The following is a 27514-nucleotide window of genomic DNA, read 5'->3' on the forward strand; positions in this document are numbered from 1 at the left end:
GTCTTTTGCAGGAGATCAAGCAAATTTATCAATGATCTCTGCTAGTCTAAAAAATGTGCGGCTAGGAAGACAGTTAACTCTATCCCAGCTGAAACCAGGACACCCAGCTGGAGGCGTAACATGGCAGAACGGCATGGTTCTGCTCTGAGATGAGACTATATTTGTGGAGAGGGAAGAACGTGTTTATGAGTTGAGTTATTTAATGTTTCGATTCTAGGAATTGAGAATTTCAAGGAGGTAATTCCCTCAGCTTTTCAATACATTGATCTTTGAGGTAACAAGAAGGCTTTGGCTGAAAGAAGTGAATGAAAAGTTAACCTCTCTCAATGTGTGTGTGGGTGGTGGTGGTTTTTTTAAGCATATTAAAATTGAAGTGACTTTTGTGCTGGTGCTGTTTAGGGTCTTTTATATGCATTTTAATGTCTTATTTCATTTGGGGGAAATGGTAGGCAATAATGGGCTCATCTTGAGAATTAAACTTGATTTTCTTGTTACGTCAAACTTGGGCATAATTTGAATCAAGTCATTGGAATTACAGTAGGCTAAAACTGGTGAAAAATAAGGTTTTTGGAAAATCAGATTTCATGCGCAACTATCAAAACAAATAGATTTAATCCCTATTAAAACTAAATTTGCTTTCAGTTAAGAACTACTGGATTCATAAATGTAATACATGAATGATAAGGTTTTTGAAGTATAATATTTCAAGACATTATATCTTGTTTAAAATATGAAACTGTTAATTTTATTGAGCTAATAGGTTTTCCAGTTTTCCAGCAGTGACCTTGCAAACTGTTTGGATGTGATTAGTGACCCTTGAAAGCACAGCTCATTGTGTTTAAAAAAAACAAACACCACCACAAACAAAAACCAAAACCAAACAAAAACCATACTCAGCAAAAACCAGTCCAATTTAAATGTGTCTTTTCTACTGATCTTCTAACAGGTTAATTACTAACCAGCATTTGCTGCTTGTTTTACCCTCCCCACCCTCTGTCCTGCGCTCCTCGTTCCCTCTTCTCTTAAACTTCACGTTGTCACTAGGTGAATAAATTTTCCACCTTTCTTCCCCCTTGGACAGGAGGATCAGCACAAAGCAACTTTCCTAGCAAGACTAGAAAGTGGTTTTTTACGTCTTGCAGTCTGGCCATCTCAGCGGTCCACTAACCTTCCCTGAAAAGCAGCGTGCATTCCCTACCACCAGCCCTCGACCCCCCTTTAAAACCCCCTCAAATCCAGAACAGAGCAACCATTCTGGAAGGTTCTGGTGGTGAATATTATCTATAGTCTTTGCTTTCTCTTGGTTTTAAACTTACTTGTGTGTGTGCATATTTGGGTTTTTTAATAACCTCATAGGAAGGAGCAGCTATATACATTTCTGCAGCATCAAGCATACTTTGGTTTACAAGCATTTTGCCCTCCAAGTGCACAGCAGACTGACTAGCATTGATTAGCACCATTATTTCGAGGCGAGGGACTGGCTCTACCTGCTAAAACTTGGACCAGGCCATTTTGGACAGTTAGTGATTTAACGCCTTTGTTTTTCTTACTACGAAGGTACAGGACGCTAACAGGATACAAAGCCAGCTCTGCATTGAGATTCCGAGCAAATGCGTGGATGGGGATCAAGTCGTAAGATTTGACCTTTGCCTGCCTTTGAGGAATGATGCCGGCAGGGCTGCCTGCCAAACCTGCGAGTTTTAAGAGCAATAGCCAGCTATACAGTGGGGGAAGTGGGTAAAGTCATTAGTGCCTCTGTCTGCACGCAGCATAAAGAGAACAGCTTCAGGAGGAAGATAAATAGCTAGCAGAGGAGGAGAACAAAGAATAGTAAGACAAGAAAGCCCGCGCTTCTGTTTTGCCATGCCAGATAAGGAGCAGGCTGTACAGAACGTGTCCTTCTATGCTTTTTCTTTCCGACCTCTTTGGCTGCTGCACAGTAAGTGTTGCCTCTCTGTCGTAAATTTGAAATGAGCTGATGGTTTCTCCATTTGCCAGTGGGCTGGATGTTTCTATTTCTCATCAGAAATGGGAGAGATTTAGTTTGCACGGCATCGCTTATAACTGCAGAGGTTGTTTATTCTTGTTTTTATATCATCCTGCTGGATGGCATCATTCCAAAGATGTCATTGTGGCGGGTGATCAGAGCGCTCTGCTGTACATGAAACCGATTTTGGGTGTTTGGGGTTTTTGTTTTGTCCCTGCAAAATACAAATGAATTAATGAAGGAAAGCAGCCTTCAAAGTTTTTGGTCAGAGATGGAATGATATTAGTGATGCAGGTTTCAGAAGTTGCAGAATTAGGGATCTCCACAGGACCAGTGGGAGAACTGCAGTCTTAAGGAGTTCTGTGTATTTATAACAGAAATATAATTTATAACAACTGCAACTCAAAAGTTTCTAGAACAGGGTTTGTATTCGGTCGTTTGTTATGAAATTACATATCCCGAGTAAAAGCTGGGCTTTGTTATCCTCTGACTGGCAGAGGAAAAGAACAACAAAACCCTGGAATTTAGAACATAAATGATTGTTGGGATGTTGATTGATGGTGGATCGGAGCTGTATTGTGAAATCCTTGGCCAAATAATAGAACATATTCAATAGACTGGGGCTAATGGGTCAAGTATAAGATCGTTTTCTTTGGGAGCCTGAGCAGAATTAAAAAACATGAGTCTTGTCCATTGTGATGGTAACCACAAAAAGAGAAACCGTTTAATTACTTTTGCAACTTATTTTAAAAGAATATATATTTTACATTTACCTATTGGCATCTTTAAAAAATGTAATTTGTACAAGTTATGACTATGAAGGTGTCTGAGACTGAAATCTGTGTTAACATGCATATATTATTTATCCCATGTTTCTGTCTTCAAAGTTTGATGCGTTTCCCATGTGAAAATTATGGGGTTTGTGGGAATATTGAAGGTGGAAATATTGAATTATTTTTTACAAAAAGAGGGGAAGCTGAGGATCTCAACCACTTAAGCCAAGGGAAAAAACCCACAAACAAACAATGTTTTTCCCTGTCTTGTGTAAATATTTCTTTGTTCCCAGGTATAAGTATCCCTTGCCCTTTCTGGTACAAATGAGACTTGTGGCTTCTGTCATTCAGAGTAAATCTACTGCTTCTCTTGATGACTCTGATGTCTTACTTTGTGCTTATATATTTAATATGAATTTAAGATCATTCAAATAGTATTTTAATTGTATTTGTCACTTCGGTCAGTCATTTCCAAGTCAGGCAATACCTGCTAAAACCGATAAAAGTTTTAAGTGGTGAATTTGCAGGGTAACGTATGCTTTCTGTTTTGTGCAATCTTTTAATTTAGCGGCTGATGTTCCTTATTTAGGATTTGAATAGTCTTCTAAGAGACTTCCACTTAAATTGCTATTAAAATTGCAGCTTAGCCACCAAAGTGACTCGGAACTGGCACTGCTGATTGCAGCAATACTGAAATATTTTTAAAAAGCCCTGTCCTCCTTAGTTGCCTTTCAAAAACGGGATGAAAACACTGCTCTTTTGAAAAAAATGACACTTTGATGCAGAGAGCTGTCTGTGTCTTGTACAACACTGAGCATGCTGTCAACAAAATGATAAGCTTTTGGTGTGTTTCTCAGGTCTGTAAAATTGGCTAAATATAAAGTGTGCAGGAAATACAAAGTATTGCCTCTTCAAAAGCTGGAGAAGTTGTAGGGGCAAATAGCAATTGAGATTCTGTTCATGTGTGTTCTACTTCGATGTAGTATCGTCAGCCTGGGTAGGTGTTGCTGGCACAGCATGCAATGGTAACTTCATTTTGTCATTTTGCCTGAAAAAAATGGTTCTAGGGAGGATTTTAGCTAGTGTTTTACAGCAAAGACTTCAGTAATAGCATATAAAGGAATCATGCTCTGTTAAATTTGGAAAACTTATTTGTGCAGGTTAAGTGCTTTATGGCTGGATTAATGAGTAACTTCTACTTCAATTAGTTGCTGTTCTCCTGCAGTGTAGTATTTGGGTTTCTTTTTCCCTATAAAAACTCTCCTTGTTTTCACTCAGTCATTTAGCACCCCAAGATGCGCGTTGTCCCCAGCAAGCTGCAGTTTCTCCTGACGGGGATAGTTTGTATTACAGAGTTTTGTGCTGTACCCTCCGCTCTTCAGAAAGGTAGGATGAAAATTTCACGTCTAGCTTTAACAGCTTTCTATGTACTAGCGGTTTTGTTCTTAGGCAGTGACAAGCACGAAAGTCGATGCTGAAATAAAGGAACTGTGCTGGTTTCACCCTCTAAGGTGTTGACGCTAAGAGCTGGTAGACCTAGACACGAGGTAGCATTAGAATAATTGGTCTAGTTTTCATTCTTTGCTTTTGTTCCAAACCAAGTCTTTAACTGTAACTTTTAGTGAGTAATTCTTATGAAACTTTTGTCTGATTCCTTGATGATTCAGAATGAATAACATTAAATAAATATGATTTATAATTAAGTAAATAAAATTAAATACTCTCAGATTTGCAGCAAGTTAATGAAGGTCATGGTTTAACGTGTTACCCATGGGCTGCAAACAAAATACAATGAGTCCTTTCTTCCGTTGTCTTGCATCTTAAAATCCAGACTATTCTTTTTTTGGAACAATTAATGATTGCAATTGTTCCTGTTTCCTTTATGAAGATTTACTGATTTATTATAGCAAAGTGGAATGGAAATCAGATCTTGGCTGTTTATATAATTATTTTGCTTCCATTTTCAATTTGTAGTAGTAAAAAAGGGAAATTCGAAGGTCGATTTCAGAAATTCTGCAAATCAATTGTTTTCACTGTAAAAACTCTATTTTGGCTGTCAAAATTGTTGTGGTATCTAAATCATCATGGTACATTGCTCACTTAAGCAGTCCAAAGCATAGTATTCTGTAGAATGGTATTTGCTGGCTTCAGCGTCCTTCCATGCAGACAACTGTGATGCAGTTTACATAGAAATCTCTCATCCAAACAGTGAACGACATTGGTCCTGAAGCAGTCTGTAAAGCAGTCAGGAATCTCTTGGGCTTAAAAATGCCGTGGCACAGAAGATTTTAGAGTTTGTCAAAATAGAGATAATATAAGTTTGGTGTAATATTAATGTCAGTATTAACTTGTAACTTTCAAACTAATCTTGCGTATGTTAGGAGCATAGACTTATTCAAGCTGAAAAAAAAAAAAAAAAGGGCAAAGTTTTAGTTTGTGAATCTGATTTTTAAATTTTATTTATTTATTTTTGCCCGTTTCCCCAGTACCAAATATCTTTTGGTAAAACCTAAATTCTATTTTTTTAAATTTTGTCTCTCTTTCCTCTTTCTCCTTTCTTCACTGTATCTTTGCACATGGGAAAAAGGTGGGTGCAGTGAGAATTAGGAAAGAATGAAAAAAAAAATGGGATAAATGAACTGGATCAGTTCTATATAAAGCATTTTATATTTATAAGCTAGGGTAGGTAGCATTGTGTCAGCATTATTGTGACTCTGTAATCACTTCAGCCGTGCTAATCCTGAGGATGATTGCAAAACCCTTTTTGTAGGTTTTGTAAGCTGTATTTTATAGTTTGGAGGATTCCACATTTTCCAGTGTATACAAGTATTGGTTCTCCATTCTTTGAATACAGCTACCTATCTGCCAAAACAACAACAAAATGTTCCAAATTTATGGATGCTAAATTTTTCCCAAGGTAGTGTTTAAGAGAATTTGTAGTAAAATGTCAGAGATGTGTTTGGCTTCAGTGAGTTTTCATACAGCTTTAAGAAAAAAAATTTGTGGCCACTGTTGGGTTTGGGAAGCACATTACAAAGAATTCCTCTGCTACAATGTGCTGCTTGGCAGAATTGGTTGCTTTGCTTCTATCTTTCTTAAGATACCACCAAATCAGTAGTTATCACCACAGATATTTGTTTCTGTAAATATACTCCTTTACAAACACACAAATATTATTGGCTTCCCTTAGCCATAGTAGAGGATAATAATAGTGAGTTAAGCAGAAATAAAGTTGGCACAGTAATAGACGTTCTGGAGAAATTCAGTCACTGTTACTGGTCATCAAGGTCTGTATGTTGTGCATTTTGACCCCGATTGTCCAAAATATTTTAAGTACAAATGCTGGGTGTAAAGAGATTTCTGAAAGTGATAATGAAACAGTGATTTAGTCCCAAAATAACTCCAAAACTTGCTTGAACGAGAATGTTGACATTCAAAAAGTTCAAGTAAGCATGGACCTAACAAGAATATTGAAATATATATATACACACACATTTGCTCCTGGAAGGCAAAACTTAGTATTTGTGATACAATTGAACCATGTAGTGCTCATTTGGAGAACTTCTGCAAAATAAAGTACGTTGCCTTTCTCTTAGCCCAATTCAGCCTTAGTCTGGGCAGTTTGTATTAGGAATTATAAGATGTGGTTCCTGTCATGGCAGAGAGACTGCACTGACCTCTGCACCAGGCCACGCCTTCCAATTCTATGTTACCGAGAAAGTAGCAAAAGTTAAGTTCAGACTGAATCCTTCCTTTTTTCCCCCCTTTTACTCCTCAGATCCGAAGTGTGGGCAGAAAGTTCAAGAGGCAAAACCGTGGAGTTACCTTAACCTTTTCACTCGGATTGTTGGGGGGAACCAGGTGAAACAAGGCTCGCATCCGTGGCAGGTTTGCACAAGCACATGTGGTTTTATCTTCAGAACCAAGTCCTGACTGTTCGTAGAAATGACAAAAGAAGAAAACGGGTATACTTTGTGCTTACTGACACTTAGGATGTGTAAGTAAGTAGGATGTAAGTAAGCACGTCAGTAAGCACCCTGCTTTTGTGAAAAGCAATGAAGCAAGCAGAGAGGACGTGGAACCTGTCCTGCTCCCCGAGAAACCTTTGCTTATCATTTTTTATTTTGTTTATCGTTATTTCTGAAAGAGCATGTGTAGATTAGCCTACTGCAAAGAGGCATGGGTGAAACTGCTCCAAAGTAGGGCACGGAAGGACACCACCCCTGGTCCCCAACTATTGTCAGGCATCATGGATTTGCAGTGCTCCCAGTGACCTGCAAAGGAAAGAAAGGTTCTCAACTAACTAGGAGTATTTACAGCCGGCCAAGTACCTCAGTGACTTGGCATTTATTATATGTATGTTGGCTTTTATCCAGGTACCGAGTCACAGCTGAGGGGAAAACAGCAAGGTTTAGGATCTGTTAGACTCAAGGACTGTAAGAATGCCATGAAAGTGTGTTTGCTTGAAACGCAGCATGTACTTTAGCTATGTGAATCTTCAGAAAGTACCTGCATGTACTCTTTCCTTTCTTCTTCCTCAAAGGCAAGCAGAGCAGATATAAAGATTTTCTTTATTTGGTGTGCCTTCTTTATGATGCAGGTTTCCCTGAAACTAAGGCAAAAGCATTTCTGTGGAGGCACTATTGTTTCTGCTCAGTGGGTGGTCACGGCAGCTCACTGCATCTTAGACAGGTATGGATGTGATATTTCAGGAGCTGCAGGTGCAGAAAATGATTGATTGTAGAAGTGTGTGTGTGCTGTAGCATCTTTTGTGGTGATTACTTACAGGTGCTACCGTTTTATTTGTAACCAATATTTTCCATGTTTTAACAGAAAGAGGGGAAAAACAAAAGCTTTGAGCATCTCAAAAATAATTAAGAATAAAACTAACTTACAGGGATTGTTGGAGACTGATTTTGGAAGTGTAGGTAAAAATCTGTACCTAACTATAATTATCAAGTGACTGCAATTTTATTTTTTTTTAGTAACAACTGGCAGAGTATATGCAATTAAATGTGAATAGTACTGACCTCTTGCATGCTGATGATTTTCAGCCTTAGTGCTTAAAAAAAAAAAAAGCCTGTGAACGTTGTACAGAAGGTTTTGGTGCTGATCTGTGGTGGCTTCACTGAGGTTCTAAGTCCGTTATAGTTAATACTGAGTCTTTCTACTAGTGGATCACCTGGAATTATAAATTTGATCTTTATCTGGCATTGTATGTGATCACATCTTCATCAAATTAGCCAATAACTGCCAAGTTTATATCAACTACAGAAGGACAGGCAATATCTAAATTAGTATAAAGCCTCCTGACACAAAAGTATTTCTTCAAGTCCAGGGAATAAATCTGAAGCAGAATAAAAAGTTTATAATGACTGCTTTTGTGTTTCATTGCTGCACATCTGATCTGGTACCAGGAGCCCTAAAGCAGGATTCATCTAAGTTTTTAAGGTATGAAACGAGAATGCTAGAGAAGTGGTCTTATGTTTTCTGTACTTTCCTATGTCCAAATCTTCCTTCCTCCTTCAAAAAGCAGTGTGACTGAACGTTTTTAAATACAGTAAGAGGACCTGGTTCGTCAGTGGACCACCAAAGCACAGTCGGGAGCATAGCTAAATTGTTTTCCTTCTCAGTCCTTTTCAACTCCTGATTTCTACTGCAGGGCATACTCAGCTCTTGCTGACTACCAGTTAAGTGCTCTAAAATCTGAAGATGAAAGGTACTGGGTATCAGCAGTAACAAATTCTCTTTTAAAACAACGATATTTTTCCCTTTCGTTTTGAAGATTCTGTAGCCGAACTTTTATTTTTCTATTCTGCAGGAACCTAGTCCAGTACATGAATGTCACTGCAGGAGAGCATGATTTGAGGATCAGGGAGAATGGCGAGCAGACACTCCCTGTTAAATATGTCATTAAGCATCCAAACTTTGACCCCAGAAGGCCGATGAACTATGACGTTGCCCTTCTGAAGCTGGATGGAGCCTTCACCTTCAGTAAGGCCATCGTTTTCTGTGATCTTGTTTTCAGTGGGGAAGGTAAAGCCTTTGCTTCTCCCAGATGCTGCGAAAAGTCTTGAAACTCAGTTTGAACCAATTTCACAGCTGTCGGATTATACCACTAAAAATCTCCAGGGTATTTTGCAGCTGAAGTATTTAAAATACCAGAAGTAAGTCAGAAAAATGTATCGGTTGACTTAAATGGTCTTTTTCAGCCTCCATACTCCCTTCAAGAAAAAGGTGTTGTTCTTTGTATGCAAGAGATTAAAAATTGACCAGATAGGTGGTTTTCTTTTTTTATTGAGGGCGTAGGTGGAAATTTCTGCCTCTGGCGAAGAGTAAAGCTCGTGAGAGGCAGACCAGAGCTCAGAGCGTACCGCGGTACTGTCGCCTGCACCTCGCTCGCTGACAGCCGCTCTGCGTTTTGCCCTCTCTGCTTGGTGCAGGCTGCGGGAGGGAGTTGGGATTATTTTCAGCGGTGGCAGAGTGGTCCCTCTGGGGGCTGAAAGGGGAAGGGGGGAGGACAGCTGCTGCTTCCCTGTCTCCTGGCCAGTGAGCCAGCTTCACATCAGTTTTACATAATATTGAGGAGCATAGGAGAGTCCACGCAACGCTTTGCTCTTCCGAAGGCTCCAGCTCACGTCATGAGCTTGCTCGTTCTTTGTCACCACAAAGATGAGCGACTACTTTTTCTAATGGAAGTTCGGCTCATGGTAGCAGCTAAGTTTAAGCTGAATGGCAAGGCCTGGGCTGAAGCTTGTGGTGCTCATGGCTTTCTCCTTCCATTCCAAAACACTACAAAGGGGAGGCACAGGTAAATTGTCAGATGCCAGGTTAATTTTTTAGATGTCACAAAAATAACAATACTTTTCAGTTAAAAAAAAACCAAAAAAACGACCTGAGAAAGGAAGCTTTTTGTTGTTGTTCTTTCAAATACTTACCAATAAAATTCATGTCTGTGTGTGGCAGGTTCATCAGTTTTGCCAGCATGTCTTCCTGATCCTGGCGAAAAGTTTGAAGCTGGATATATCTGCACTGCTTGTGGTTGGGGCCGCTTAAATGAGAGTAAGCCAACTCAAATTGTTCTTTGACATTCAGGTTTCTCAGTGTCTTATTTCTGAAGCTAAGAGCTTGATTGTGTAGGTCATACGCAGACCAGAAGAAACCATCAGCTGGTCCCAAGAACTGTAGTCTCAAAACAGGATCTTTGCTGGCTTCTGTGCCTACCTGTGGATTATCTCAAAATGGATCACTACAATATATAGACCTGTATTTTGATTTGGAAACATTTTAAAATTTATTCAAGTACAACTGCTTATGTACACAAAACTGGATGTTTATCAAAACCTGCTTGTAACCATACAATGGCTTGGAGCAAGTTTCCAACTAAGTTTTTTTGGTGTATTAGCAGTGACATTAAGTTCACCTTTCAGCATTTCTTATGAAGAATTTTTTTGTATTTCAGATGGAGTACTCCCTCAGGTCTTATATGAAGTCAATCTACCAATCCTAAACAGTAAGGAGTGTTCAAGAGCATTATCAACTTTAAAGAAACCCATCCAAGGTGACACTATAATGTGTGCTGGATTTCCAGATGGAGGAAAAGATGCCTGCCAGGTCAGCTGAACACAGTGCCTCGTGTACTTAAAAGTGTTTCTCAGAAGCTCAAGGCTCTGTGTACCTAAGTGAATAAATACACTGTAAACTCTGTTATTTGGAGTGTGTTTCTTTTGATGTACGAATTCGTTCAAAGGTTCTGTATGGGGCAACGCACTTAATTACATGATGCCATTTAAATTATTGTATGAGTTGTATGACAGGTTCCTGAGAGCAATTTTGCAATGTGTCCCAGTGCAATAATGCTTAGGGCTTTCTAACTTCAGAACAATTGATTGATAAATTAGTTAATGTTGCTAAGATCCTACAGAGAAAAGTAGAAAGTATTGTCTTGGATTACAGGAAGGAAAGGAAGTCAGATAAAGGTTAAGTGATTGTTCCTTGTCATGGGGGGAAATAAAAAAATCTCCTCCTTTTTACATGCTAAAGCACAACAGATGTGCACCCATGAGGGAATTAGTCTGTCTCTCCCCCTTTTGACAATCCTGACTAAACACAATAAATAAAGTGTCTTTCTTCACAGTTTTTTAAAAATTACTACCCCCTACATTGCAGGTTTGTTAGCATGGCACCAAAGGGAGCTCAATAAGCTCTTCAAGGCTTGCTCAGCGGTATGCCTGTACTTTTGTAACCCGTAGGTTGTGAGCTTTTACTTATTTTTTACAGGGTGACTCGGGAGGCCCTCTCTTGTGTCGACGTAAGCATGGGGCCTGGACTCTCGCTGGTGTGATCTCCTGGGGGATGGGATGTGCTCGTGGCTGGATAAGTAACGAGAAGAAGAAACATTACAACAGAGGATCTCCGGGAATATTCACAGACCTCAGCGCGGTGCTTCCCTGGATTCAAGAGAACATGAGTGCTGGTATTAAGTCTCTACAGTAATGTGTCCCTCACTTGTGACAACTCTTCTGTCTCATAATAGTATTTCATTTAATTTTATCTTTTTCAAGATATAGCATTTTTTCCCCCATTTTTTCTGGCAAAGTACTGTAGCATTTCCCAATGCCTTTAAGTATATGGTACTGATTGGTAATTGCCAAAACCAAATTGAGAGTATTGTAAATGTTTACTTTGCTTCCACTTTGCCCCCTACTTGGACTATATGTGTGTGTGTGTGTGTATATATATATTTTTTTTTAACCTTAAGAATGGTCCTTTTATCTAGCTAGCCAATTAGCATGGTATGTTTAAGTGGAAATTCACCAACTGAAAATGTCTGAAAGTCTGTACGCACCTCTTTGAAGTCACTTGACATTCTTCTCAGCAAAAACATGTTGGATCAGACATTTGACTACTCTCAGAAGTGCTTTTGCTTGCTCTGCCCAAGAGGCTACGTATGTCCTCTGTGCAGGGGATCAGCGTGAAAATTATCCATTGCTTCCAAAGTCATGGAGCTGGTGATACAAATGACAGTCTGTCTAGTGGTGAACTTCACGCCGAAGTTCTCTTCAAGCAGAGCATTAAGAAACTGAATTAACATTTTCTTTCAGTTTGGGCTATTTTCATTAAAAGGTATTGGAGATTGTGTTAAAATTTATGCAGAGAACTGAAAAACTGAGGAGGGGTTTTTAAGAGGTTTTGCTAGTCAATGATAAGAAAAAAAGTTGCAAGGGGAAGAAAAAAATCCCATTAGAAACCAGGTTCAACTTGTGATTGAAAAAAGAAACCCTCATAATGTCAAAAAAAATGACAAGGGTTTAGCTTCTGAAAAATATTTTGGTTTTCAATTTGAAAAAAAAAAAAGAAAAGAGAGAGACGGGGTCTTTTTATTAAGGGTTTACTAGTTGGCCCATTTTGTTACCAGGAGAAAATAATACAATTAGCTATTGTGGTAATTAAAGTGTGTTGGCTCCAGTAAACAGAAAAAGTGGTTTGGTAGGTAAAGTGAAAACACAATTCTCAGTTGCACTGGCATTAGGTTTTGCTTGCTCACTCTTTTATACTGTCATGCTGGTGCAAGAGATCTTAACTGTAATTGCTGTCAGGCTTAAGTCTCTGCATCCCTCATGATGCTAGCATTTGGCTTCTGCTACCCTTACCTGAAATGTATAGTATTTACTTAACAAGTATGTGGAAAGAGAGTACTGTGCTGCTCAGACTGAGCACTGGCCTATCAATGTATGATTAATTCTAGAACTGGCTACTCCAGAATTGTTTATTCCAAAGTCAGCATTGCCTGAACTTGCAATTTTGTTTTAATTCTAAGCCTAGTTTATTGTAGGCACTATGTCCCCAAGAAGCATTTAAATTTGCCTCAGTGCTAACCACATAAAATTACCATTTCAAATGGATAAAAATAAAGCCTACATTGTGAATATGAAGCTACACTAATTTATTCTTCTTTTTCCACCCCCTTCCCTATCCCTCCTTTATTAGATCTGAAAATGAAAAGCTCCACAGGTGAGTAAAGTAGTTTTTCATTATCTTCTGTGTTATCTGAGCATAAAAAGACCCCCAAAATAGTCTGATATATAATCTATGAAGGAAAAAACGTGAAGAAGCTTGATTCATCAAAGCACTTTTAAATGTATACTTTAAATATGTACTTTTTTCCTCCTGGTTCTGTAAAAAAAAATTACTTATGTACTGGTGACTTCAAAAAGGAATTTTCCTTCAGTGAGCTACATCTATAAAGCCATATTTTTATTGAAATGCAAATAAAATTGATGGGAAAAATGTAGAACAGAACCTTAAGCAATGCATGAAATCTAGTTAGTGAAGTTTATTCTGGTAAAAATATAGATTCTAAATGGAAAGTATGAGGTAAATTAGTAGTACTTTTGTGCAGTTTATGATGAATCTATCTACTTGTCTGGTGTCTGTTTCTATGAATAAAATGCAAAAAAACCCCCATGAAACCCAACCCCGAATGTAACATGTTTTAAAATTGAAGTCTTACTTTGATTCTGCCATGTTTATGTTCTTGTTGGACACTCTGTTCATCTAGGTAGAAGTTCACATAAAGATACTAGAAATAATGCTTGTGACCTAGATCTTAAAATTTTAATCTTAGTAATCTAGAGTGAGATCTCTCAGATGATAAACGAGCTTGGGCACACGGTCAGTTTGTATAGACTTGCTGTGGCCAGTGAGAATTGGGTATTTAAGTGCTGTTTGTGTCTTTTTGAAATATTATAAGATAATCTTATAAATACATAAGTACAATTTGTTTTCATATACGTAGTTGTTGATCAGTGTCTTACTGGCTTACCTTGCAAGGAGAAGGAAAGGCAAGAGGAGATAATTTTTATAAGTAATTGTGTTTCTAGCATCACTTATCTGGAGAGGAAAGCTTCTGCTTCTTCTATTAAAGTGTCTTTAATACCATATTGTACTGTTGCAAAAGTCTCCTGCTGTAATATAGCTAAGGATGTTATTACAAATGGGCTGCAATGAACGCTTTGCTTATGTCCTGAGGTATGTGTTTTTCCTCCCTGAAAAATATTTATACTGGAATCCTTATTTAACAAATAGTTTCTTTAAGGTAAAAAGCAAGCACTGGCATTTTTACAATGAAATAGGATAGCACATCGGTAGTGCTTAATTTTTGCTCCCAAATTTTGTGGTTTAAAACTGACTTACCATAGTTCCAAATAAAAGAGAGAAGACCCAGCATCAGTCTGCCAGCAGAAACAAGGTACAGCTGAGCAATCTTGAGTCTCACAATGTTCTCTAGATGTTTGAGCTATTTGGTGGAACAAATGATTGCATATGTGTCAAACATGATTATTTCTATTTTGTTTTAACTCTGCAATGCAGCATTTTGTAGCATTCAGGATGGCAAACTCCCTGACAGTGAAGGACAATTACATTTTCCTGGAAGTCCCAACCAGTTCTATCAAAACCACCAGTAAGTAGACAAACACACAGTCTTTCCCCAGAAACTATTACCCCTACTGGTGTAGTTTGGGGGTTTTGTTGCAGTTTTGTGAATGGGAACTAATTTTTTGTTCCAGATTGTGTGTATGGACTCTATTTGTACCAGAAGGGAATTATATATTGCTTCATTTTTCCCACTTTGATATAGAGCCAGAAAGGTTTTGTGACTATGATTCTTTATCAGTCTATTCAAAAGACGACAGACTTGTTGGTAAGTTATTTCTTGGAAATAATCTGTCAGTGTAGTCTTTCATTCTAACAGCAAGTATACCCAATGAGGACATTGTGGTTGATTACGTTTTACTTAGGTTTTCATGATGAATATGTTGTGACATATGATCTAAAATAAAAGACAAAAAGTGTGGGAGGAGAAGAGAATGGAAAATGCCTGGTAGGGAACTGTGTCAGCCAACGACTTTCTGGTGTCAAGGATTTTCAATTTCTAATAGTGTGCGTCTATTTGGGCTAATGGATTAATAGAGAATATAGAGGAATGAATAGGCAATTTCCTTCTCATCCTAAAATGTTTATAGCTAAGTACTAAAATGGTACATGCAAGTTTTCTCAAGTGACTAAGAGTTTAAACAATGATTATTCTCTAATACTACGTTTCAGGGAAATTCTGTGGAAGAGATCTTCCATTACCTATTTTGATTGGGTCCAATAGTATAAGGCTGAAATTTGTTTCTGACAACAAGGATTATGGAACGGGTTTTTCCATGACCTACAAAGCTCTTACACCAAATATTCTTCCTGGTAAGTCTAAGTCTTGTAATATACCTGTCTGCACTCTTGGGTGGTGACCTGAAAAAAATATTCAGGAGAAAATGAAGCAGAGGAAGCTCCTATGATAATTCTATTGGATGATGTTATGAACAAGGTAAGTGTGGTTAGGCTGCCATGTGACATTGTGGAGAAACTGGGATGCAGAAAGAGATAGGATAGATGCTGTCGAGAGAAGCCCTCCTTTAACATTGCCTCTTCTCCATCTACTTTATACAAGATCTCATTTCCTTCCCTACTTCCAGAATGTTTTAAAACTTAATTAATTAGATTAGTCAAATGAGCAGAATTTCCAGATGAAAGCTGCTTTTCTAGTCCCAAGCATGCTTTCATGGAGGGGCCCTGAGGGAGGTGGCTAATGCCAAGATGTATGTTGTGGAGAATTGCTCCCAGTTTTGCTGTGCAGAGAGGATCGTCATCACTAGGGAGCAGGCCCAGGGGCCATCTGCTGAGTCTGGACAATCCAGTTACAGACAGACAGACACCTGCTGTTCCTGTTCCTGCAGCTTTTCCAGCTAGTTTCTGTCCTGGGCAGAGTGTAAGGAGGAACCCCCTCTGAGGGGCCTTGCCACTGCGTAGCCCATCAGGGAGACATGTCCTCTGGTTGTGTTTTATGTCACCACTTTCCGAGAAAGTTGGCAAATGTTCTGACATGCCCGTGTCCTGCTCTTCTGTCACCCCACACGGGTACCTGTGCCTACAGTGCGTTGCCTGTAGCCACAGGGGAATGCTATAGTCATAGGCCGGACTGCTCTTCTGCCTGGGAACAAATTAAAAATTTTCTTTGCATCTTTTTCAAATAGAAGGATTTGGCTTGCTGCTCTGTCCTGTTCTCTTTCTCGGCTGTGTGAAAGCACCACAAGAGTTTTTCTGGATTTTTTTTTTTTTTTTTTTTTTTTTTTGTGAATGATTTGATAGGAAATCACAGTGCCTTCATTTTCATTTTCCTGGATTTCCAGATTCTGGCTGTGATTCCTTAGCTGTCCTTTTTGAAGAGGGTGTGTTACAAAGTATGCACTATCCAGAGCGCTACAGCAACATGGCAGACTGTCAATGGATTATTTGTGCACCAGAGGACCATGTAATCAAGGTATAAGATGAGCCTTTCTTGTGTCTACAGGATGGAAGCGGGCACAATTGAGTTAACAAGAAATTATGCAGCTAAGGACAAGCAAGATCAAACAGCATAAGCTTAAATAATGCTGCTGGATGCAGTTAAGAGAAATCACTTTCCATCCCAAAAGCCAGATTTCTCCTTTAGGCTATAGTAAAATAGGATTTCCTGGTTTAAATTTCATCATGACAGGGTCTTCTAGCAAATGTAATATACTACGTATCCCCTGTGAGAGGTCTGAACATCACTGAAATCAAACCCCAAAGGAATCATTGAGAATACTAAAGACCTTATTATAGATCTTTGAACTTTTTCTGTGTGAATTTAAAAACAAGGTTCACTTTTTCACTTTTTATTTAAAGCTTACATACCAGTCTTTTGAAGTAGAAGAAAGTGAAGATTGCTCTTATGATGCCGTGACTGTGTATGAAGATGTGGGAAAAGAGGAGGAAATTGGTTTGACTTTTGATTTCTGACATATTTTGGGGGATGACCTAGTTCTTTTATGACTTTCACTAGCCCTGTTTTATGGTCTAAAATCAAGTTCGCCTCTAGAGTCTCAGGTGATGTTATAGGTGCTAGTTTCAGTACCTTGAAAAATACGTGCAGGTGTATTGCTGCTGCTGTTCCACTTACAGAGGCAAAACCACATTGAACAGAACAGTTTTGTGTATTTAAATTCTATATGAAATGCAGTTCTGAATTCATATCAATGAAGAAAAGGGCATAACACAATAGTTTATTTTTATAGTAATGATCAGGCATGGAAAGCACCCAAGAGGTCTCCTTTCCAGAGTCCAGTTGCTCTTCACTCCAGATAAGCAGTCATGTAATTCTTGCCACCTTGCTGGAGATTCTCCTGGTTTACATTGAATGAGACGACCTGTCCCAACCAATTGATTTCAGCACTTGCTTGATGCTGGTGCTTAGATTAGCACTAGTGCTTAGATTAGCACTAGCAGATGCTAGTGCTGAAACACTAACAAGGGGAAATCAGGTTTCCAGTGTGTTCTATACGTAATGGCAACCTATGAGCATGAGTGCTGCGATAGACTCTTATGAAATAATGCGAGAGTCTCCTTGTTCTTATGAGACAATTACGGGACAGACGTCAGAAATAATAGAATAGTCCTTCAGCCTCAGTCTACTTATCTCAACTTCTCTCTTGTGCATAGTTATTTTTACCCTCCTGTGTAAGAGTTGGAATACACAGAATTTTGGGTACCCACTGTTGAAAGAGATAAGGATGAAAAAGTACATGTTAATCTACAGTGAACCTTTGCTTTTCTCATCTTTAGCCAAGTCTTGCGGGTTTGCCCTACCAGCACCTGTTCTAAGCTCCTCTGCTGTGATGCTGGTTGTGTTTCACTCTGATGAAACAGAGACCTTTGGAGGATTCAGAGCTACAATCTCTTTTGTTCGTGTAACAGGTAATCGAAGTAACTTGGGAAACTGCCTCTTTGGGGCAGCACAAAGGGCTCTTTGGTGAATCTGGCTATTCAGAATTATTTTGCTCTAGGAGGTTCTCATCTAACAAAACGTTTCAGTGAAAAAACTGCATTGCGAACCTATTGAGGAATTAAACAAAGGGCCTATTGAGTAGGTGAAAAGAAACTACGAATCTACCCAAAACCTCAGAGTTTTATTTCATGTAAGAGTATTTTGGTGCATTTTAAATGGCACTTCACTACCATGTGAAGATGTAATAGCACAGATCTCTACTGTAGAAATCTATTCCTTCTACAAAAATTGTAATAAAGGAAATAAAAGTGCTTTTGTAATAAAAATATCACTCAAGACAGCCTGCTAACACATTTGCTATTTTCATTTGCTAGATTTAGAAACTTTGGACTCAACTAGTGAAGAAGAATTTGAAGATATGGATATGACTGAAGAAGAAATACAGGTTACAACAGGTAAGCCAACCCAAGTTATATTTTCTTCATGGGAACAGGAAGTACCTATAAAGAACTATAACTTAAACGCTATTTTCTCCAAATTTTTAATGGGTGCAGTTGTCCCAGAATTTTTCAGTAAGTTATTTTGAGAAAATAAAAAGATTAATAGTAACATTTCTATGCTTTGGCTTTAAAATTGGAAACCCTAATTTTTCTTGTTTCCTTCATCTTGTTAAGTCATTTACAGCAATGCAATGACATTATTTCAGCTTGTATGTCAGTTTACACCTACTCTGGTGAAAATAATTGCAAAGGGTTACAGGGTAGTTGAAAATAATAATCAGCATTTTAGAACTTCCCTTTTTCCCTCCAGTACTTTATGGAGAATGGGATGAGTCCATATTCATTGTAGGTTTGAGGCTAAAACTTTGAAGGCAGGCAGTTGCTTTCATCTTGGTGAAGCTCTGTTTTTACTAAGATCATCTCCTCATGCTATGTCTAAACATTTGGATCCTTTGTAATGAGGGAAGTTGAAAGATTTAGCAAAAAAGGGGAGGGAGTAATCTTTAGAAGTTGTGGGGTAGCTCTTAAATTGACTGTTCTTTGCTTCTCCAAATCTTAACCTCTAAAGACTTCTTGAAACATCAGCGCTTTCTGTTTCAGATGGTATTTGTGGAGTGCCTTCAAATCAGCCCAGGTTCATCTTTAGTAGGATAATTGGAGGTGAAGTAGCTGTACCATACTCATGGCCTTGGCAGGTCAGTGTACAAATTTCAGATGAGCACATCTGTGGAGGAGCAGTTCTTGCCAAAGAATGGGTTGTTACAGCTGCTCACTGCTTTAATTCTAAGTAAGTACACCAGGATGAACCCTTCCCTGGGAATGTCTGTAATTGCATGGTGTGTCTCTGCAGCATGATGGTTCTGCCCAGGGTGGCTGGCAGAGTTTTAGTTTTACCACCTACTTACAGCTCACACTGGCACTGGATTCTTTTGCTCCACATATATGTACTAGGATCATGGTGGCTACTTCTGTAGGCTTGGTTTTCATTCAGATCAGTTTTCCGAAGAGATGACAAGATACTAAGTCCCTTGTCATTCCCCACTTACTCTTAGGTAACTTCTTTGTGTTTGGGTCATTTACAGAGCATGTTTTCATCCAGGTAGAATCAACCTATGAAAAATCAAAAAATTACTGAATTTGTGTAGATTTTGGAGGACATACAGGAGGCATTTGTGCACAGGATTGATGCTATTCCCTTATTAAGAACCTATCAATCTGTTAAATAGGATTACATGGAAATTTTTCTGTCTTTATTGAGAGGAGACAAAAGGATAGTCTGTGTGACTTTTGGACTCTTTAAAATACTTTCTAAACTGCAATTTGTTTATTCACCTCTTAGGCTGAATACTACCTGTTTTAAAGTTCAAATTAATCACAAGTACATTAATTTAAAATTCAGATATATTGGGCCAGGATGGCAGATAATTAGGTATTCTGGCCTGTTTTCAAATAAACTTGAAAATGAGGGTAAGCTTTCAAAAGCCCCAAATGCCAAAGATGCTCAGGCATCCACATTCTCCATTTCTCTGATTCTCTTCCCCACCCTCACAAAACTGGGGATCTGAAATGCAAGTACTGTTTTGAATTTCAGACTTTGGCTTCTAAGTTTCTAAGTATTAGTTTGCAAAGTTTTGTCAGGAGGATTGTTGCGCTGTGTTGAAGGTACTGCTTTAAGAGCCATATTAAGGAGGAACTCTCTATTGTGTGTTGGTATCACATCAGAATTTGCGTACGTGGCTTAATGATTCTACACAACTAATTTCATCAGGACGTTATGACAGGCTTTCAGGTAGTGAGAGGGCTTGGTTAAGAAATCAAAGTCTGAAATTAAATGTTTGTTCATTTCTTTATATCCTTTGATAGGTAGCAATGTTTTAGAGGTAGGGACCAGCACTGTCCCTGGATGACAAGGGCCATGCAGGCCTTGTGTTCTGCATCAGGCGCCCCTAGTCCTTATAAAAGTGACTTTTCTCTCAGTTTGCTATGTGTTTGAGAGATCCTACTGCCTCATCATGAGAATATTTCATGCTCCCTAGAAGTCAGTGGGAAGATTTTCATAGATTTGTATCAGAGTGTGGGCCTCAGAAGTTGTTGGCCCAGCAATATGTAGGGCCCTAGTATCCCTATAGGGTGGGGGAGGTTTTAAGATTCACAGGTTTCAAGAATGCTGTTATACAAGCCTAAGAATGTGCTGCTTTTTTTTTTTTTTTTTTTTAGGGAACTGTACAGAGACTTATGGATGGTGGTAACTGGACTTCATGATCTTACAGAGCAAGAATATAGACAGGTACTGTAAGGTCTGCTTAATAATAAAATAGAAATCAATCTTGCAAAATAGTTTTTCATGTAAATGCATCTCCTAAATTGTTCATCCTGCAGCAATCTAACAGCCTGCATGCTGACCTTGATCTGCATTTACACAACAGCTTTTGTGTGACAGTCAGAGAAACTATATCAACACAGATCTGTGCCTTCACCAGTAATGAACTCCAAAGCTCAGTATCCTGGAGGATGTGTGAGTGAGGAGTGTATTGTCTCTAAATTACCTGGTGACTATTACCAATACAGAAATAATTGGGGCACAACTTTCCACTTTGCTCAGACTGGACAAATGACTGTCTAAGACCCTCTTCTACACTTGCTGGATGGAGTTTCCTGCATGTTCCCTGATCCATGTCTCGGAGACATAATCCTGACTTGTTTGTAGAAGAAAGCTGGTGGCTTCAGCAGCTGCTTTTAAATGTGTCCTCCTTGCGTATGGCCTGAAAATTTATAAAACCAAAGTTACGTAAAGACTCAAATTCCTAAGTAATTCAGAAAATGTCAATGTCTGCTTTCCTAGAAAAGGTCAGTAAAGCAGTATATTATACATCCAAGTTTTAACAAGACCACTATGGACTCTGATATCGCTTTACTGCAACTGGCCGAGCCCTTAGAATTCAACCGCTTTGTGCGCCCAGTGTGCCTCCCAGCCAAGGAGGAGGCAGTTCAGCCCTCGAGGGTGTGCGTTGTCACAGGATGGGGTGCACACGAAGAAGGTATGCAGTCTTTGCTATTTCAAACATTGAGCCATGCTGTAGCTGTGTTTTAAATACCATGTTCTGTGTTGTAACATTCATTCTGTCTATATATTAGTGTCTGGAAACAGACATGTTAAAAAGTTTTCACTTGTATAAGCTTAGCTAGACATGCAGCGAAATGGGTGGGAGGAAAGAAATCAGATAATTTAGATTGAGACCATTTGAAAAGCAGCAGAGTAAAGCTTCTTTCTGGAATCACTAATTCATGCCTCTACTGGTTTCTGAGGTGTCTTTTACTTCAAGACAGGGAAAAGGGGAAAAAACTGCATCAGCTGGAAGTCCCCATCCTGGTGCTTGACACATGTCAGAGCTATTACATGAATCTTCCCAGTAAAGTGACCCAGAGGATGATCTGTGCTGGATTCCCTCTGGAAGAAGGCAAGGACTCATGCACAGTAAGTTACGTAGATCACCTTTGCCTTCTGACACTTGGGGTATGGCCAGACAGGTTCTGGGAAGGGGAGTGTTAAAACCTCACTAAGAGCTGTTTTCTTGCAAACAGGCTGTAGGTGATATACAGTGAAAGACTCCCGAATAGTAGGTTTTTAATTACTCATATTGCAAAAAACAGGTAGTCCCCTTGAACAAAGGTTATTTCTTTCTCTGCTTTTTTAAAATCAGAAACCCCCAAACACATGAGCAGCTGAGACCTCTCGTAGTTGAACTGATAATTTTAAAACATAAGGAGTGATGTTAGCTCATAACAAGATTCCTTTGTCCTTGTGCAGGGTGATTCTGGTGGCCCATTAGTTTGTCCTTCAGAAGATAACTCGGGATTTTACGCCCTTCATGGAATCACTAGCTGGGGCTTGGGCTGTGGAAGGAAGAGCTACCCGGGAGTATACACAAATGTTGGTGCTTTTGTTGACTGGATCAAGCAGAGTGTTAACAGTAGTGGTATGTATGAAAACAAAACAATTAAATGAATCATTTTGCTATTGCTAGATGCTTAATTTAAGGTCTTTTCTAGGGTGCCATTTTTAAAATGCCCCTAGCTGAATGCCCAGAAACAGACAAATCTAAATCAGTAGTCACTTCTGAAAATCTTATTTCTTCCAGATATATTATTATTGCTCTCTCTATTGCATTTCTCATGTTGATGACTATGTTTTCCTTACTGCTGCTTTGCTGCTTCATTTCCCAGGGTTGGGAGGAGGTAGGGAGGCATGAAATGACATGAGATGACAGCTGAGTCCACTTTGACAAGTTTATAGCCTGCCTTTGTTGACGATCTTTGCAAAGTTTACCCTGTTTTCTTTTTCTCCTTTTTGTAGATCTCCCCATTTTCATGGTGTGACCGTCAAAAGAACAGTTCTGATGGACCACATTGTAAAACACTTCCAAAGCGCAAAGGCCACTGAAAGCAAAATTTGGTGAGAGTGTGTTAGTTCATGATTGGTAAACGCATCCCAAAATAGCTGATACTTATCCTAGTGAATTGACTGCTGATTTAGCTGAATTGAGACTTTGGCTTTACATGCGTGTGCTTGGGGCAGACACAAGTTACTTGCAGGCTTCTGACGCTCTATTAATCTATCTTAGAAGGAAAGTGAGGGAAGATAACCACCATATGCCAAGCATGACCTTGAAGGTAGTACTGGATAGTGTAAAAGTACCACAGAAATGAGATTAAATAAGTGTCTGTGTAAAATAACTGAAGGGGCAGTCAGTCATCCTTCCGTTAAGGTGAATGAGACTGTTACCTCTGGCTCTGAGAGGACCTAGGCAGTGGCAGTAGCAGTGCATTCTGAGCAGCAGCAGAACATTGTCTAGTCATTAGTGAACTGAAATCAATCCAATTGCTGGGAAAAGGATATTTTTAATACAGTTCCTGTTTTAACAAATTGTGTGTTTAAACAGATAGAAGTGTTTGAAAAGACAAGTATTACAGGCCAAGGGCCTTTGGCAGCATGCAAGAACTGACAGCTATCCTAATTAATCTATACATGTAATTAGAGAGGCACTGTGTAATCCACATACTGCAAACTGAGCACATTTACTTGTAAATAGTAGTTTGTTTAATGCCCAAATGGCTGCTTACACAGTGTTTAGAACCTAGATCAATCTAGAAACACTCTCAGTGTTTAGAACCTAGATCAGTATGATAGTACAATAGGTAACACAAGTATAATCCTTCTTTGACTCAGTGGTCCAGAAAATAACTAGAAAATAAGAAAGATATCTCATTTTGTTTCTGTCGATTGTTAATGGTAAAAAACTTTAGACATATGTTTCCCATACATGCATTTGATGCCAGTAACCCAACTTTTTTGATGACATTATTTTAGACCACCTGATTTATTATTTTTTTAAAAAGATATAATTTTATTCTGTAGCTGGGGAAAAAAATAATCTCTCTACCTCTCTCTAATCATTCCCAAATGAATACGGTAAAAGTTTTTCACCAGTTTCTTTTCTTCACTGTAAAGTTTTAGGCAAAAGCCCACAAAATAATCTGGAGCATGAGCTTTCCATCAAACTATGAAAATACTTCATGGTGGAAGGACTATGGACAAATTCAGATTAAGTGTGAGGCACAGCTGTATTACATTATTGATAGAGTATGCTTGTTCTATCTTTGATAAACTCTCTGAAGACACCTTCAGAGAGCAATGGAGGGAAAATATCCTTTGTAATTTTTCATTATGGAGGTCTGTTAATGTTTGGTTATAGTGGAAGTTGCCATCAGCTAACTGTATCAGCTTAACTATGCTGGGAGAAGATCTGTCTAATCACTTGGTTGCTATTCTGTTTTGCTTAACAGGAACAACATGACTTAAAATACCTTTAAAGTTTTTATCTGTCTTATTGATTTAATACAAGGATATCAAGTGGGTGTGTTCAGAAAAATAAGAAGGTAGGGGGAGAAATACAGGTGGTATCAGCTATGCTAGCCCTATTGAATGCAGTGGTTATATGCTGAGAAATTGAGATCTCTTAAAAAAATTCTTTTCATATATTCAGAATGCTATCTTAAATTATTTGTATTTGATTTGATTGTTAGGGTACTTACTTTTTGCTTGACTGCATGATGTTGACCTTTTGTGTTTCTCCTAGTATGGTTTTACAAGTAGCCTAATTTTGCTTTTATTTGTTGTATCTTTTCAGTCTGTTGTCAGCTGCCAGTATCTTTTAGCAATAATGTGAACTGTTTTGTGATGGAAATTAAATCTGATTTTAAAAAAATAAAAAATGACTTTCAATGGAGTTCGTGTAGTGGAATTATGTTTTAGTTTCTACAAAATTTATATGAAGTCCACTTTAACTCTTGACAGTTATATGAGGCTTTCCTAAACCCTACAGTCAAAAGGTAGGATAGTAGTAGCCTACCTGAGTACTGAGGTAGACTCAGGTTCCCTGCGTGCTTAAAATCTGGATATAAACCTTCTTCTGTTGGCATGTAAGTAAAAATATCTTCTTTGTAATGTTATATAGAAGCAAATGAAGGCTCATTGCATTGCTCATTGGCACTGTGCTAAATATTTAGAATAAAAGTCTATGTCCAAAACCATCTTGTTCTGACCTTTGGTTAACGTGAGCATCTGTGACCATAAGTCCTGCTTAGCTCTGAAATGGTAGTCCTGCTCTATGTGTGCGCGTGGGCATGCATGCTGGGAGTCCATCTACGTTGCCAATGATGCACCTGGATAGCCTTTGCAGGAGTGGTTATTAGAGCATTTTTGTAACTTTTGTTGGAAAGGGAAGATCTTAATCAGAAAACAGAAAGTGTATGTCCACTGTTAATGCATGCCTGGCAATAGAACAGAAAAGGAAACAGTTGTTTGAAATCTGGGTTCTGGCTATATAGATAACAAAAGATGTTAAAAACATTGTTGATCTCTGACTCTATGGCATTACCTCTGTGAGTTCTTGGTTCATAATTCTTTTACTTTGCCATCTCCTCCTTTTCCAGCCTAGGGCAGCATAGTGGCTTACTGCATTGTACTGTGCTGGGTTGCTTCTGCTCCTGTGACCTCCCCGATGAAGCCAGAGGAGGGATAGCACAGCAGCATCTTATCCTTCCTTAGATGTACTCTGCCTGGAGGTATGCATGCCATACATTTCCTGACTCTCTTTTCTTCCGCAGTTCCTCTGCCCAAAAGGCTCTGACAATCATAGTATTTAGGTGGTAGTATAGAACTATGTTCTCATGGGATCTTCCCAGTTTTCTTCTCTTTTCCCCTAGCCTTTTTTTCCATTGTAGTTTTTGAGGACAAGTGGCACAAGGGCAGGTTTTTTTCTCATTTAGGAATCCATTTACTGTCATGTATTGGATGCACAGAAAGACTGTTATTCCTCCATCTGAAGTGACTAGACTTGGTTCTTTGCATGCTTTCAAAAGAGTGAATTTAACAGTAACACCAGAGGAACTGTGGATGTTATGTCTATGTAAGACAAGTTAACAAAAGGAAAGAATTAGGCTTCGTACTTTGAAGAAAAAAACCACCGCAACAAAACCCCAACAGTTTTATGTAGATCAAAACGCTGCCTCTGGCACAAAAGAAAATAATCAGCAAAAATTGAAGGAGCATTAGGAATAGTTAATACAGAAAACAAGAAATACTGCTAAAAGTGTCCCAAGCTCTATAAAACCCCTTACTTGCCTTTCTCTTTCTGAAGGCAAGGAAGAGTCGTGTTCTTGAGGGAAAATTAATACTTCCTATCAATAGTGCAATTCAGAGAACCACTGGTAATTCCATAGCTATGCAATTATTAGTCACAGTGAAGTAACCAGAAAGCCCTGTCTTGAAAATTAAAAAAGAAGAAAGAATAAATTCCTATTTATCCTTCATTTGTTCCTGTTTATCCTTCAGGATAAATTCTGACTGAGAAATCTGAATGTTTCTTGTCCTTATCATTTTTGGTCTGCTTTATTCTGCTTGAGTTTTGAGCCTTTTGCTACATGGATATATGGTAAATCATTGATGAAAGCAAAATATGTAAAAGTTTCAAGCCATACCATTACCATATTGTCCGAAAAAAAAGAAGTCACAGCACCTCAGTGGGAGAATATCTTCTTTTATCATGGAGAATGGGTCATTCAGCCCCGAAGTCCTGGGCTCAGTTACAATACTCTGAGGACAGTGGCTATGGGTGACACTGATACAAGGAGTTAATTTACTTTGGGAACAGAGCATTAATATGTAGCATGCTGGTAGTGGTTCCCTTGCTTTTGAACTCAGGTGAGGAAAGCTAGTATTAACAAAAAAATTAAAAAAAAATGTGGTGAGGTATTAATTCTCTGGTCTTCCATAGTCAGTACTTCAGTAGCACAGGAGACGGAACATCTTCTTTTTTTTCAGTCTTTTTTACAAGTCACATAAAATACAAGCATTCCAAAAACTGATAAATCACATTTGTTACCTTATCCTTGTATCACCATCTACAGCTTGGCATACTGTGGCATTATTCCTGGCGTTCCTTCCTTCCCCATAGGTTTGATCAGTTTTTCTTCCTCCCGACAAAGACATGTTTGTGAGACATGGGCATGCTCTTATTTTAGATCAACTATTTTGAACCTTGTGACGTGGGCTTGGACTTCAAAGACTCGTATTTTCTTTTAATTGACTTTTGTGTTTGTCCCAAACTGTGTGCTTCTGTCCTATGCTCTATAGAGGAAATAATGATACTTAAGTTTCTTTTGTGGTTGTTTTTCGGGTTGTTTTGTTTCGTTTTGTGTTTTTTTTCTTAAGGCAATTTGAAGACCATAGATACTAAACACTTTGTTAGTGCTGCTTGGCCCAGGGGATAGGGAAGAAGTTAGGAAATAATTTCTGTTCCCCCAGTCACACTCGTGGTGCGACTTGGAGTTAAGTGGCCATTTGCCAGCAGTTTGCAACACAGACCGTGGGCTGCACATGCTGTCTGCAGAGAAAGTCCCAAACAAAGGCAGGCAACCAGGACTGCCCCTTGCTGGGTGCCCTGGCCCTGTAATGCGGTCTTTACCTGCGATGTCGGTGCAGCCTTAACGGCCTTTCGTTAGGACCGGACCTACTGCAGACTTGAGGGAGAGGATGCTCGCCTGTGGAACCGAACGATGCCGCCTTTTCCTGTGAACCTCGTATTGTCAGATTTTAAGGTCGCGGGCTGTTTCTGCCTAGAGGACTTGAACTGAACACTCGCTGCTTTACAGGACGGACTGCGGCAAACCGGGACTGGGCCAGACCTCCGGCATCCCCGTTGTGGCGTCGCTCAGCATGAAGGCAGTGAGAACCGAGGCAGGGAGAAGGACGGCAGCCGGTGATGTCCGAGAGGGGGCCGGGGTTCCGACGGGCCCGGGCCCGCCCTACGCGGGCTGGGCACCGGCAGGCGGAGCCCCGGGA

At 39.1% G+C, this 27514-nt stretch overlaps 1 protein-coding gene across 5 annotated transcripts; it reads left to right on the forward strand.

The window, feature by feature from the left end:
• Positions 1-1743: 1743 nt before the first annotated feature.
• On the forward strand, positions 1744-24378 carry OVCH2 (ovochymase 2). Of its 5 annotated transcripts, XM_049820492.1 has the most exons (22): positions 1867-1939; positions 4039-4146; positions 6539-6648; positions 7361-7452; positions 8582-8754; positions 9727-9822; positions 10223-10374; positions 11041-11236; positions 12751-12774; positions 14134-14224; positions 14331-14464; positions 14869-15009; positions 15996-16126; positions 16513-16606; positions 17449-17580; positions 17986-18066; positions 18712-18898; positions 20329-20398; positions 20954-21149; positions 21435-21586; positions 21920-22088; positions 22466-24378. In XM_049820492.1, exons 2-22 carry the CDS (start codon positions 4056-4058, stop codon positions 22486-22488), a joined length of 2535 nt encoding a protein of 844 aa, XP_049676449.1. In that variant the 5' UTR covers positions 1867-1939; positions 4039-4055; the 3' UTR covers positions 22489-24378. The 5 variants fall into 5 exon arrangements, with proteins under 5 accessions (XP_049676450.1, XP_049676449.1, XP_049676452.1 ...); XM_049820493.1 differs by lacking the exon at positions 4039-4146 and having other exon boundaries at positions 1744-1939; XM_049820495.1 differs by lacking the exons at positions 21435-21586; positions 21920-22088; positions 22466-24378 and having other exon boundaries at positions 18712-18806; positions 20954-21076.
• Positions 24379-27514: the final 3136 nt, after the last annotated feature.

Source organism: Accipiter gentilis, chromosome 17 (genome assembly GCF_929443795.1).
Source record: "Accipiter gentilis chromosome 17, bAccGen1.1, whole genome shotgun sequence".
In the NCBI taxonomy this organism is placed as follows: Eukaryota; Metazoa; Chordata; class Aves; order Accipitriformes; family Accipitridae; genus Astur; species Astur gentilis.

What these genes read in the sequence shown, in the direction of transcription:
- OVCH2 (XM_049820492.1), top strand. Translation starts at nt 4,056, where the DNA reads ATGCGCGTTGTCCCCAGCAAGCTGCAGTTTCTCCTGACGGGGATAGTT. An exon ending in AAAAGACGACAGACTTGTTG is followed by an intron (nt 14,465 to 14,868) that starts GTAAGTTATTTC and finishes ACTACGTTTCAG; the next exon opens with GGAAATTCTGTGGAAGAGAT. An exon ending in AGAAATACAGGTTACAACAG is followed by an intron (nt 18,067 to 18,711) that starts GTAAGCCAACCC and finishes TTTCTGTTTCAG; the next exon opens with ATGGTATTTGTGGAGTGCCT.